The sequence below is a fragment of the Archocentrus centrarchus genome, chromosome 2, assembly GCF_007364275.1.
Source record: "Archocentrus centrarchus isolate MPI-CPG fArcCen1 chromosome 2, fArcCen1, whole genome shotgun sequence".
Lineage (NCBI taxonomy): Eukaryota > Metazoa > Chordata > Actinopteri > Cichliformes > Cichlidae > Archocentrus > Archocentrus centrarchus.
Window position 1 is genome coordinate 9,378,285 of NC_044347.1, and position 13,866 is coordinate 9,392,150.

At 45.1% G+C, this 13,866-nt stretch overlaps 1 protein-coding gene across 2 annotated transcripts; it reads right to left on the reverse strand.

Annotated features, from left to right (window-relative positions):
- Window positions 1–598: 598 nt before the first annotated feature.
- Window positions 599–4,275, reverse strand: LOC115796476 (E3 ubiquitin-protein ligase TRIM21-like). 2 transcript variants are annotated; one of them, XM_030752909.1, is made up of 3 exons: window positions 3,311–4,275; window positions 2,984–3,215; window positions 599–2,370 (listed from the first exon to the last, which is right to left on the reverse strand). In XM_030752909.1, exon 3 carries the CDS (start codon window positions 2,359–2,361, stop codon window positions 709–711), a length of 1,653 nt encoding a protein of 550 aa, XP_030608769.1. In that variant the 5' UTR covers window positions 2,362–2,370; window positions 2,984–3,215; window positions 3,311–4,275; the 3' UTR covers window positions 599–708. The 2 variants fall into 2 exon arrangements, with proteins under 2 accessions (XP_030608769.1, XP_030608762.1); XM_030752902.1 differs by having other exon boundaries at window positions 2,984–4,275.
- Window positions 4,276–13,866: the final 9,591 nt, after the last annotated feature.

Sequence of the window (13,866 nt, forward strand, 5' to 3'; positions counted from 1 at the left end):
CTCTCTGGACTCTAGCCCCTGGATTGTGGGGGTTCCGTCTGTAGCCTCCCTCCTTCCTCTTCTGGGGAGTGTACGTGGTTGCCATCGGGATGTGTGGCCCCAAGTCTTCTGAGCTCCTGTGCTGTGGATGGCCTGGGTCCCCTGGGTCCTTCCCTATCTGCCTCTGGATCGCGGGGGGCATGGTTGCAGTTTCTCGCCCTCATTATCGAATACATTGCATGACAAAGGCGCATACACACACATTACTACAAACAATAAACTTGTGTGTGTGTATGTGTGTATATGTAGGTGCATATGGGTGTGTGTATGGGTGTGTGTGTGTGTGTGTGTGTGTGTGTGTGTGTGTGTGTGTGTGTGTGTGTGAGTATATCAACCCCTTTTATTTATTGATTTATTTATTTTTTCTCTCTATCTCCTTTCTTCCCCCCCCCCACCTCTTGTTCTTGCCCCTTCCTTGTTGCCTGTCAGACTTGGCATGAATAACTAAATAAAAAGATAAATAAATAAAAATAAAATTGCAAACATTAACAAGAAGAGCCTCTAGGAAACATATAGAGCTGTTCTTGTCAAAGCAAATATGTTTGGTACATCAGTGCATTCGGATCATCATTCCGATTGTGAAAGATGCCAGACATGACAGGCTAAAAAAAAAAAAAAAAAAATGTTGAGATTAATCTGTAATTAATCCAATTTCACCATGGAAACAGATCAGACTGATTGATTGATAGGACAGATGATCAGAGGTGCAGCGTTTTTACCACCATCATTAACTCCAGGACAGAAGAATGGGTGGAGTTTCTCAGTGAAGGAGCAGCCAGTAAAGGAGTAGATAAGAGCTGCATCACCTACATCATAAAAGGAGACCAGACCCTCCTCATAATCCACAAACACCCCCACCTTCTCAGGATCAGACTGAAGAGAGAGACGGACTGGAGGATCATCAGAAGCTTCACAAATATTTTCATATACCACTACAGTCCAGTAACCATTCTCAGTACTCCCTGTGATGACCTCCTTCCTGTTGACTGACTCTCCGACAACTCCTAAAGCCCAGCCGGTCTTTTCTTTAACCTGAACCTCAAAGTAAAATCTGCCTGAAAAGAAACTCTGATTTCCTAAAACAAGAGCATGTTCAGAAAATCTCTCTGGGTTGTCTGGAAGATTCTTCTTCTCATCACCAAAGTGAACTTGTTTTCCATCATCAGACAGGATGAGATAAGGATTTGCTGTATCAGGATCAAGAGTCACATCCACTGCATACTGCTGGACCCTCTTCAGATCAGCCTCAAACAGCTTCTTCATGTCTTTCCTGAGTGTCTCCTTCAGCTGATCCACAGCTCTCATCACAGCTCTCACCACAGTCCCCTCATATGATGGTGGGTGGATACTGACCTCTGTCCAGTCCTTGGTGGGTGGAGCATCTTTCAGAGATGAGAAGCTCTGGAGGAGGTGGAGGTGGTCTTTAGAGCGTGAGAGCTGCTCCACCTCAGAGCTTCTCTTCATCAGCTCAGAGATTTCCTGTTCCAGATCTTTGATGAAACCTTCAGCCTGTTTCTTTGTTGTTTCCTGTTTGTCTTTGATCTGCTTTATGAGCTCGTTCAGGCCTCTGTCAACAGACTTCTTCAGAGCAGTGAAGACCTGAACACCTTCTGCTTTCTCTCTGTCTGCAGCATCTTTACTCATCTTCACCGACTCTTTGATCTCCTCAATCTTCAGTCGTCTCTTCTGGATCATCTGTTGAATTTCAGCCTCAGTCTTCCCCAGTTCTGCCTTCTTTCCTTCATATTCTTCTCTCAGAGGAACAAACTCATGAGTCTTGTGGTCTACAACAGAGCAGAGCACACAGACACATGTCTGGTCGGTCTTACAGAACAGCTCCAGAGGTTTATCGTGCTTCATACACATCCTGCCTTCCAGGTTCTCCTCAGGATCAGTCAGCTGATGTCTTTTCAGACCTTTCATTGTCAGATGAGGCTCCAGGTGAGTGTGACAGTAGGAGGTCAGACACACCAGGCAGGACTTCAGGGCCTTCAGTTTGGTTCCAGTGCAGACGTCACAGGGAACTTCTCCTGGTTTGGCAGCTTGTTGCTCTGAGCTGCTGCTGCTGGCTTTCTGCTGAGCTTCACGTCTGAACTGAGCAACCATCTCAGAGATGAAAGTGTTGATGTGCAGCTCAGGTCTGGTGTAGAACTCCTTCTTACACAGAGGACACCTGTATGGAAATTTATCGTCCCAGTACTGAGTGATGCATGTTTTGCAGAAGTTGTGTCCACATGGTGTGGTGACTGGATCAGTGAACACATCCAGACAGATGGAGCACATAAACTGATCTTCAGATAGAAGACAGCTGGCAGCAGACATGTCTGCACTCTGAGTGAGAAAGAAAAGAAACTGATTTGAGTTCAGATTCAGTTTGAATTCTATTTAAAGTGGACCTATTCTGCTTTCCCTTCTTTCCTGTCACATATCTCCTGTTCCAGTGGTGGATGTTCATGTTAAACATGACCAAAGGTTCTGACTGCTCTAAACACTCAGTTTCACACAGAATATGACTCTTTCTCTCAGTGACATCATTGTGAGCAGGATTGTCAGTCTCATGATGAAGCAGACAAGTGTTTGACACAAATCAGGAATCTTTCTGGGATTTTTTTTTTGTTTCTTTCTTTTTTGACACTGAATCTGTTTCATTTCTTTTTACTTTCACTACAGTTTTGTCTCTGAACTGGAGCAGGATCCTCCCCCCAAGCGACGTCATCTCAGCTGTCACAGATCAGGACTAAAGTGAAACTTTAGGATTTTAATGCTTGGGCACCGCTAAAATTCGAAGGGAGGGTGATTTTATATTTGTATATATAAATAATTTAGCAGAAGTGTCGACCAGAGGTGGGGAAATCTCTACCGCCCCCACGGTGAATCGCAGCGTGTTTACAGGTTATAAAGAGTCTGGACTCTAAAACAGGTGATCGTGATCATCTGTACTCACCAGTGTTGGACAGAAGCTCTGCTGTGCTGTTGAGAAAGGCTGGATGAGCTCAGTTTGATGCTCCTTTGAAGACAAACACAGTTTGCAGCTCTCACTTTCAGTTTCACTTCTGGACTCTGACGCTGAAACTCGCTTTTCAGGTGTTGCTCCGCCTCTGAGAGGCGGTGGCTCAGCACTGAATGTTTCTCAGTAAACCTGATCAGTGCTTCCGTTCAATCATCACCTATTTTATCTTTTTGGAAAATGGAAAAAGGCAAAATCTTAATGGCTAAACGCTTGCACAGAGCGTCCTGGTTGAAAAGCAGACAAGAGGAGGAGCAGCCGCACCTGAAGGACGCTCTGAAGACCACGCCCACACAGGTGGAGAGCAGGAGGAGCGAAGAAGCAGCAGGGAAGATTATTAAAGTTTGACAGAGTAACAGATTAAATGAATCACAGAGTTATTAGTTTGGATCGTCCTTCAGGCTGTCAGAGCATCACTTACAGCACGTGTCAAACTAAAGGCCCCTATAAGGAAATAATTTCATGTGGCTGTTATTAATAGCCCTCCCATCGCTTATACTACAAACCCCACAATGCACTGCAATAGATGCCGGCAGCTCAAGACCTGTGCGTTAACCCGTTTTCCCCCATTGCCAATGACACATTGATCAGAAGTCAAAAGTATCAGTCAGCACTTTTTACAGTGACAGGTTAACATTATTGTGCAGGCAGAGGACCTGATCGCTGACATCCGAGGTAAACCGTGTTTCTTTTCTTCGCCTGCGATGTGCGGGGAAAAGCGCGGATTGGTGGGACAGATAGGGAGAAGATGCAGAGGGAGACCTGCACAGGTGAGTGTATCACTGCGTCACACGGCAGGAAACGCTGTGCAGTCAAAGTACTGCGGTCAAGTGAGCCGTCAATTCTGAGCCGCAGATCAGTTGCCGCTTAAATTTTCTTGCGCTTCTACTCTAAGCTTTATGGTAATGTTCCTGTTCCAGTGGTGGATGTTCATGTTAAACACGACCAAAGGTTCAAAGAATGAGCTCAGTGTATGTAAAAGTAATCCCTGTGAGCCAAAAGCTCAGACTGCTCTAAACACTCAGTTTCACACAGTTGTTTCTGCTCATAAATTTAAAAAAATAAATAAATAAAATAAAAAGTTATTGTTATTATACAGACAAAAGATCATGGGTTTGAAGCTAGAAACTGAAGGCCTACAACTCCGGCCTTGCCTCTGGGAACATGGAGGACTACAAGGTTGCATCATACAACGTCCGCAGAGCGGTGAAAGAGGCCAAACATCGCTACGGCCGCAGACTGGAACAGCAACTACAACAGTCTGACTCCAGGGGACTGTGGCAGGGACTACGCACCATCCCAGACTACAAAGCCCCCCCCCCCCCCGGTGAGTGCCGATGCTTCTCTGACTGATGAACTTAATTTCTTTGCGCGCTTCGAGTCAGGAAGCCGACAGCCCGCTGCGCTCCCGGCCGGAGGGGCGGAGACACTCATAGTTTAGACGTGTAAACACCAGGAAAGCGGCTGGACCAGACGGTATTAGTGGACGTGTCCTTAAGACCTGCGCTGACCAGCTGGCACCTGTGTTTACACTGATATTCAACCTCTCACTGAAACTGTGTGTGATTCCCACCTGCTTTAAAAAGTCCATCATAGTCCCAAAGAAACCACACCCCAGCAGCCCCAATGACTTCAGGCCCATAGCGCTCACCTCTGTGGTGATGAAGTGTTTTGAGAGACTCATCAAGACATTCATCGCCTCCTCACTGCCCACCACCCTCGACCCACTACAGTTCGCATACCGGCCAGACAGATCCACAGACGACGCCATATCCTTCCTCCTCCACAAGACCCTTTCACACATAGACACTGGTAAGGGGAACTATGTGAGAGTGCTGTTTGTAGATTACAGCTCAGCATTCAACACCATAGTTCCCTCCAGGCTGGTCTCTAAGCTGCTGGACCTGGGCCTGGGCCCATCCCTGTGCAGGTGGGTTCACAGCTTCCTGACCAGCAGACCACAGGTGGTACGAGTGGGTCACCTCACCCCATCCTCCCTCACCCTCAACCCTGGATCCCCCCAAGGCTGTGTGCTCAGCCCTCTGCTGTACTCACTGTACACCCATGACTGCGTGGCCACGTCAGAGTCCAATGTCATCATCAAGTTTGCTGACGACACTGCTGTTGTTGGACTAATCTCCCACAATGAGGAGACAGCCTACAGGAGAGAGGTCTCCCGCCTGGAGAACTGGTGCCAGGAGAACCACCTCCTGCTCAGCGTCAGCAAAACAAAGGAACTAATCGTGGACTTCAGCAGGAAGCAGCAGAGGGACTACCATCCACTTGTCATCAGTGGTGCTGAGGTGGAAAGAGTGGACACTTTCAAATACCTGGGAGTGACCATCTCACAGGACCTGTCCTGGACTCATCACATTAACATCACTGTGAAGAAGGCCAGACAGCGTCTCTACCTCCTCAGGCGGCTGAGAGACTTCAAGCTCCCACTCAAGGTGCTCAAGCAGTGCCGGCTGAGGGCCATGAAGATCCTTAAACAGCCCAGCCACCCCGGACACTCTCTCTTCTCCCGGCTGGCTTTACCACTGCCTGAGGACTAAGAGTGAAAGGTTGAAGAAGAGTTTTTACCCACAAGCCCTCCATCTGCTCAACTTTGAGTCCTAGCTGGACTATTATTGCACAATGTAAATATTATAATATTCTATAATTCAATGTAAAGTGTGTATAGTGCATAGTGTGAATTATTTTTATTCTTCTTATTTATATGTTTGTGCACATATGGCTGCAGGTACAAAATACATTTCACTGTGCATTGTACTGTGTATAACTGCACATGTGACAAATAAACACTATCTTATCTTATCAGCTGCAGACCAACACAGTGGAGTTGGAGTGTGTTGAACCACGGGATGAGAGATAGTGGGGATCACCACAACAGCAACGTGAACAGCTACTGGTACAGCATTTCCAAACCAGTAAGAACTGGAATCAAACTGGTTGGAAAACAATGATATCTACAATGCTGAGCGTTTAAAACACCAGCACCCTGGAGCTGTGATGGCAGCTCTGGATGGGTACATTAGTGCGTTGCTGATACCTGTTAATGTTTGTACAGTAATGTTTCTGTTAGTTTGTCTGTCAGAAACAAGGTCTCATGGATGATGTTTGCTAAGGGCCGCCATTTCAGTTATGTTAGCTAACGAGTGAAGGACAATAGGAGCAGCTACGTTTTGGACGGAAAAAGCTTTCTGATTTAATTTGAAGCCTTATTTGAACTTTTGGACAGTGGCTATTTTTATGCATTAGCACATTATATTTTCATATAAAAATAAAAATTGCATTCACATTAATATGAATTTGTTTGATATTCATTGTGATGCTCACATTAATGTTAAAATACACTGGATTAGTTTCAAACTTGTATTTTTATGGCTCATTGTTTTTTTTTTTTTTTTTTTTTTTTTTTTTTTTTTTTTTTAGCCTGTCATGTCTGGTAGATCTTGCAAGCAGAACTGTGATCTGAATGCGTTGTTGTCCCAAACATGTTTGCTATTTCAAGATGAGCTCTATAGGTTCTCAATAGGCTCTTCTTGTTGTTGTTTTAACCCTTTATTTTATTTATCTGAGTTATTTTTCCACATACTATGTAACAGCCAGAGCTGACAGGCTGAAGAAGAGGAAAATAAAGAGAAGAAAAAGGGAGAGAGAAAGGGAGCAAAAAAAAAAAAAAAAAAAAGGGGAAAGAGCACAAGTCTATTAATCAGATACTTCATCACTTTAACATATAAAAAAATACTATCAATACTTGCAAAAATAAATTTGTGTGTGAAAAACAAAACTAACAAAGCATGTTACGCACACCAACAATTTTGTTGAGTTGTGATTGAGTGGGCGTTTGTGTCTGTGTCATGTTTGTGTCTGTGTCATGGAACGTACTTACCAATGAGGGCAAAACGCTGCAGCTCCACCCATCAGAAGCCAGAGGCAGGTACGGAAAGCCCCCGGAACCCCAGGCCACCAGCAGCCCACCAAGAGCCAGGAAGACCCTCGGCCACTCAGTCCAAAGACAACCGCACACCTACCCCAGCAGACGGGAGAGGGTGGTCTCAGACGGAGCCCCCCCAGTCGAGGAGCGAGGGCTCCAGGGAACCCAAGGCGATGAGAAGCCAGCCCCCCCCCAGCGGCCAGCCCCCTGCACTGGCCGGCGGCAGGGCTCCCGGGCCCACGGCACCCAAGGACCGCCCGACCCTCCACAGAGCCCCCCCCCACGCCGAAGAAGCCAACGCAGCCCCGCACCGCACCCCCAAGGGGGGCAGGCCAGTACCCACGCCAGAACACCCAGCCCCACCCAGGAACCCCGAGGCACCCCCATCCCAGGGGGGTAGGGGGGAGGAGGCAACCAGCAAGGAGTGGCCAGGAGGCAAGGCACAAGGCCCAGACCCAGGTCCAGCCATACATACAAACACACCCAGACACCCGTGTACACATTTATACACAGATACTCATACATGCCCATACATACTTACCCACACACAGATATGCCATACATACACATTCACTCACCCACCCATACTCACGGAGACGGTGACAAATACACAAAGACACACATTCATCCATAGCTACCCACCCTCTGAAGGCGGGGCAAGTGTAAACCACCCCAGGGCCAACAGCGACCCCAGGACGCCACCAGCCCGGTCCCCAAGGAACCACCCGATCCCTACCCCGGGCGAGACGCAAGAACTCGGGGTGTAAGATGACCCATCCACCCCTCCTCCTCCCCAACTTGTAGGTCTATGTGTTAATGTTTGTGAGTGAATGAGGTGTATAGGGTGCAGTTAAAATTGAGGGGACAGTTATGCCACAAGCGCCAACTGTTGGTCGTCAGCGCTTGCCCACACTGCCCCCCCAAAACCCTCCATGTCTAAAGTGCAAATAAAATTTGGAGACAGACAGTGACGAGGATCCGAGTGGGGCCACCTCAGCGGCCCATCTCATCAACCTCTGAGTAACATGCCTGCCCCAAAGGTCCTATGTGTATCAGGGTGTAAGTGTGTATGTGTTGTGAGTTATAATGACTAAAGTGCAATTAAAACGGAGAGGCAAGTGGTGGTGCAGCTCTCCACGTGGCCTCTCCATCCTACATCTGTGAGTGATGTGTATTCTGTGTGTGTGTGTGTGTGTGTTTGTGTATGGGGAGGGGGAGGGGGGGGGGGGCATATGACCAGGAAAAATCCTGGAAGAAGAGAGCCAGCTGGCCGCTGGCTCAATAGGCACCCCGACCTCCCACACCCCAGCACAGGGCAGGGGGAGGTGAGCCCGGGGCCGCGGTGACAGCATCCCGGAGCACTGCAGCACCCGAGGTTGGCGCCCTCGCCCCCACCGCAGAGGGCAGCCCGCTCCTCCTAGATGCCCATTCACTCAACAATAGACACAAACAGGCGACAGGACATACTGGCCTGGGCATGGAAATGCAGTGCCCAGTCCCCCCCAACCACCCCACCGCGGCCCCATCCCCCACCCCACCCCCCTGCAATGCAGGCACCCCAGGGCCCCAAAAGCGTAGACCGGACATCCCGACGTCAGGCCAACCCACCCCACCCGGCGGCGCGGCCGGGACAGCAGAGGCCCCCCCCGCGTCAGGGGGGGCCCACCGGGAGCCGGCGCGGCCCCAGTGTCGGGGCCCCAGACCCCAGCCCCCAAGCCATACAGGGAAGACCAGCCAACCGACCGAGGGCCGGCACCACCCCCCCAAGCACCCCGCCCACACCCCAGGACCGAAGGCAGCACCATCCAAGCCCCCACCACCATCAACCAGGACAGGCACACAGACATCACCAGAAGGTCGCCCCAGGACCCCAGCCTCAGGAGGCTACCAGCTACCCAGGCCCCCGGAGTCCCCCCCCACCCCCCCACAAAGCACATCAGGAGCAGAGCCCGCAGCCCACCACCCCCACTAAGTAATGGAGCTGAGCAGTGGGAACCAAAGAGAGTCAAATTCCTCCAATTTGTTTTTAGAAGAAGCAGACATTCTCTCTAAACTAACATGATCTACTAATAAATTTCTGTACTGAGTAATACATAGTTTATTTTTTGTCTTCCAGTTCATGAGGATCATCTTCTTAGCGATGCACAAGGCAGTAAAAACTATGTGTGATATATTTAACTCCATAATTAATTCACTGACATCACCTAAGATGCATAGTCTGGGGGAAGTTGGGATATGACAGCTAAACCATGTGGATAGATCTTCACAAATCCTCTGCCAAAATCTCTGAACTGGTACACAAGACCACAGAGCGTGTAGATGATTATCCTCTGAATTGCTTGTACAGTGGGTGCATATGTTTGAGTGTGTAAGGCCCATTTGGAACATCCTTTGTCCAGTGTAGTATGTTCTATGGAGAATCTTATATTGTACAAGTTGTATTTGGGGTCTTTTAGTCATTTTGAAGATATTTAAACATATTTCTGTCCATAAATTTTGATCCAGGTTGACAGAAAGATCACGCTCCCATTTTGTAATTGGGAGGGAAACTGAATCATCAGTTTTTATTAATAATTTATATAATTTTGATAACAATTTTGGGGTACAGAGGTTAAGAAATTCTGTTACCCAAGTAGGCATTTCTAGATTCAATTGATTAAGGTTAAATCTTCCCTGTAGGACGGACTTAACTTGTTGATATTCCAGAAATCTACCGTTGCCAATTCTATATTTTGATATAAGTTCTTGGAACGTGATAAAATTTCCATCTTGGATAATATGTTCTAAGTTATTTATACCCTTATCACGCCATAACGGAAAATTCAGCATTTTCTTTTTCTGACAAATATCTGGATTGTTCCAAATGGGTGTTAGTTTACAGGGGATGAGTGAAGACTTAGTTATTTTTAAAAATTCCCACCAGGCTGTCAGAGAGGTATTTATACTAAGGACTTTATAGCAGTTATGATGTTTAATACTGGAACTAATGAAAGGTAAATCTGAGATTTTTATTTTTCCACAAAACGCCTGTTCTAGATCCAGCCATGGGTTGTCTAATGAATTGGATTTGATCCACTTTGAAATATACTGCAATCTACTGCTTAAGAAATAGTAATAAAAGTTTGGTAATTCTAGACCTCCACTGTGTTTTGGCTTTTGTAAAGTTTTTAAGCTTATTCTTGACGGTTTGTTTTTCCATAAAAATTTTGAGATGTTTGAATCTAGTGACTTGAACCAAGGAATAGAAGGTTTATTAGGGATCAATGAAAATAGATAATTAATTTTTGGTAAAACCATCATTTTAATGGCAGCAACTCTCCCCATGAGTGATATAGGTAAACTGTTCCAACGTGTGAGATCATCCTCTATTGTTTTTAATAAGGGGATATGATTTAATCGTACCAAGTCTGAGAGCCTGGCGGAAAAATTTATGCCTAAATATCTAATATTTCCTGACTTTAGTGGGGTCCTAGAGGTTCTCTGGAAATTACAATTCAGAGGCAAAACTGTTGATTTACTCCAATTGATAGAGTAATCAGATATAGATGAGAACTTATCTATCAGTGTGATAGTCTTCAAAAGAGAGCCTTGTGAATTCCCAAGGAAAAGTAATACATCATCAGCATAAAGGCTAAGTTTATGGTCCATATTTTCAGTTTGAATCCCTTTAATATTTGCATTTTGACGGATTGCTGCTGCTAGCGGCTCAATGAAAATTACAAAAAGAGAGGGAGAGAGTGGGCAGCCCTGCCTAGTGCCCCTCTGCAGACTGAAACTTTGTGAAATGAGATCATTTGTCCTAACACGCGCATTCGGAGAGCTGTGTAGTGTTCTGATCCAGTTTATAAAGGATGAACCGAATCCAAATTTTTGCAGAACTGCTAGTAAGAATTTCCAATTTACCCGATCAAATGCCTTCTCTGCATCTAAAGACACGATTGTCGTCTCTAATTTGTTAATAGAACAATAGTCTATTATATTTATCAGTCGACGTGTATTATTGGCTGAGTGCCGACCCTTGATAAAGCCTGTTTGATCTGGATGTACAATAAATGGAGTAATACTTTCTAATCTTTTGGCAAGGGCTTTGCAAATTATTTTAAGATCTACATTAATGAGAGAGATTGGCCTGTAGCTGGATGGGAGTGTGGGGTCTTTGCCTGGTTTAAGAAGCAGGCTAATGTTAGCAGAGTTTAAGGTTGGAGATAAGATGTGGTCATTCTGAATCTGAGTTACCATTCTGAAAAAAATGGGAGCTAGCTCAGACCAAAATTCTTTATAAAACTCGGCTGGAAAACCATCTGGGCCTGGGGCTTTATTATTTGGGAGATGCTGTAGGGCTTCACTAAGTTCAGACAATGAAAGAGGTAAATCCAGAGCTGCAGCCTGGCTGTCATTTAGTTTTGGTAGATTTATATTATTAAGAAATTCTTCAATTTCAGTATCAGATGGGTTAATCTGTGGTGAATATAAGGCTTCATAGAAGTCTCTGAAAGAGTTATTTATTTGTTGTGGGTCATGAGTAATAATACCAGTCGAGTCTTTAATAGAAAAAATAGCTGTTTTTTCTTTATTCAGTTTTAATTGCTTGGCCAGGAATTTTCCAGATTTATTTCCATGCTCAAAGTTTTCCAAACGCAGCCTCTGCAACATAAATTGTGTCCTTTTATCAATTATTTCATTTAGCTCCAGTTTCAGTTTCCTCAGGCTGATAATTGTATGTTCTTGTGGTGAAGCGGCATAAGCAGTTTCTAAAGATTTAATTTTTTGTTCTAATTCTAACACAAGTGCTTTTTCTTTATTTTTCCTATGCGAGCAGTAAGATATTATTTTGCCCCACATTACTGCCTTTCCTGCTTCCCAAAGAACACATGGTGATATTCCTGGAATATCATTATATTCTAAGTATGCTGACCATTCCTTTTTGAAATAATTAATAAAATCTTCTTCTTTAAGTAATGATGTATTAAATCTCCAGTTCCTGATTGGTGGTGTGACTCTTTTCTGTGTCAGAGACATAGACACCGGTGCATGATCGCTAATAGTGATAGGGTGAATCTGAGTGTCTGTGATATCCATCATTATGGAGCTGCTAACTAAAAAGTAATCTAAGCGGGAATGAGATTTGTGTACTGGTGAGAAATAACTATAATCTCTCAAAGTAGGGTGATGTGAACGCCAAGCATCGCAATGGCTCATTGTTTTAATTGTGATAAGAGAAAACAAGTTGATGTTAACAGATGGGCAGGCTTGAACAGGTGAGGTAAGATTGAAATAATCGTTGACTAATCAATAAAAAAATTGACAGATTATTCGACTACTAAAATCATCTTTAGTTGCAGCTCTAATGTCTTTGTTTCAGTGTCCTGTTAAAATGTGACCTTTTTATTTTGTCTTGTTGTAACTTCAGTGCTAATTGGGACCACAATAAAACAAACCAACAGCAGCTGATGAAGTCACACAGTTTCAATAATAGTGTAACACTGATATTTTTCTCACCTGTTGTGTTGAACTCATTGTTTCCTCTCTAGAGGCTGAAAATGTTCCTCTGCTGCTCCGTCAGACTCCTCCTCCTCCTGATAATCAGCTGCAGGAGAACAGATCTTTATTAGAAGATAGAACACTGCACCGTGTGGGGGAATGAACCCTTTAAGGCTGGATTTGGATTTAGAGACTTGTGTGGGATACGGGCATTTCTAGCCTGCTATGTTAGGGTGGGCATCTAAAAACAGTAGGTGGGAAACTTGATTGAAACAAAGACAGAAGGTCTGAACAGCCGACAAGTAACCCACAGGTTTGTTATTGGAGTCCTTGTTCAGGTGCTGACATCTCTGAGACGACTGTTTGTATTTGATCTCTGACAAAAAGAAGCAGAGCAAACAAAAACCCGAGCAAAGCAACATTTAGAAGATTCATTTGTTCCAGCAGCTACAGGATGGTTTCTACAGGCTGAAGAACAGCAGTCAGTGCACGAATCAACATCTGCACATTGATTTTCTATTAGAGGACCAAAGTGAATGCAGACGCACACAGAGACAGCCTCTCTCCAAAGCCTCAGAACAAAAGCTGTCCAGCTTTGTACCTCCACTGACTGAGTAACAGCAGTTTGGAGATCCATTTGAACTTCGTGAGACTTTGTGCCCAAAGTGAAAAACAACAGAGAATCAGCATCATCGTTCCTGGAAGGAGAGCTGATAGTTTGGATTCTACTCTGCTGGGAACAAAGACAACTGGAGACACCACAGCTGAGAAGCTCCTCCTCTTCTGCTTCATCAGGTTCACCACCTGGGGTGCATGTGTAGTTGCTGCATCCTGATCTAAAGTCTCTGTGGAGGAGTCAGTGCCGTCATAACAAACTGGCAGGCGCACACAGACTTACACTGACCGTCTGATGATGCCACATCTTCAGCTCGACTCAGATCACTTGGAAACCTGGCAGAGTAGGTGCTGAAAAAGCACCTGGTACCAGGTACTACCACCCAATGGAAAACCCTAAAAACCGAGCAGAGCCGAGCTGAGTAGGTACTAATGGAAAATGGCCAACGGATACACAAACTACAACCTGCTTCACAGTGGATTCACACTGCTGTGTTAAACTTGTACTGTAGGTATATGGTAACTGCAAACCCTTCTGAAACACTACACCGTAACCTGACATGCACCTTCCTAGAAATGTAATTACATTTAGATTGTAAACAAATATAACTATATATCTATAACCTTTACAACCTATTTTATTGTTACAGTGTTTGTACTTGTAGCCTCCAGTAGAGGTGCTCAATTATGGGAAACAATAAAAAAATAAAAAATCAAGAAATATTTTGGTCAATACTGAAATCACGATTATTTAAGACAATTTCGCACTGACTTTGTAAACACA

What these genes read in the sequence shown, in the direction of transcription:
- LOC115796476 (XM_030752909.1), bottom strand. Translation starts at nt 2,361, where the DNA reads ATGTCTGCTGCCAGCTGTCTTCTATCTGAAGATCAGTTTATGTGCTCC.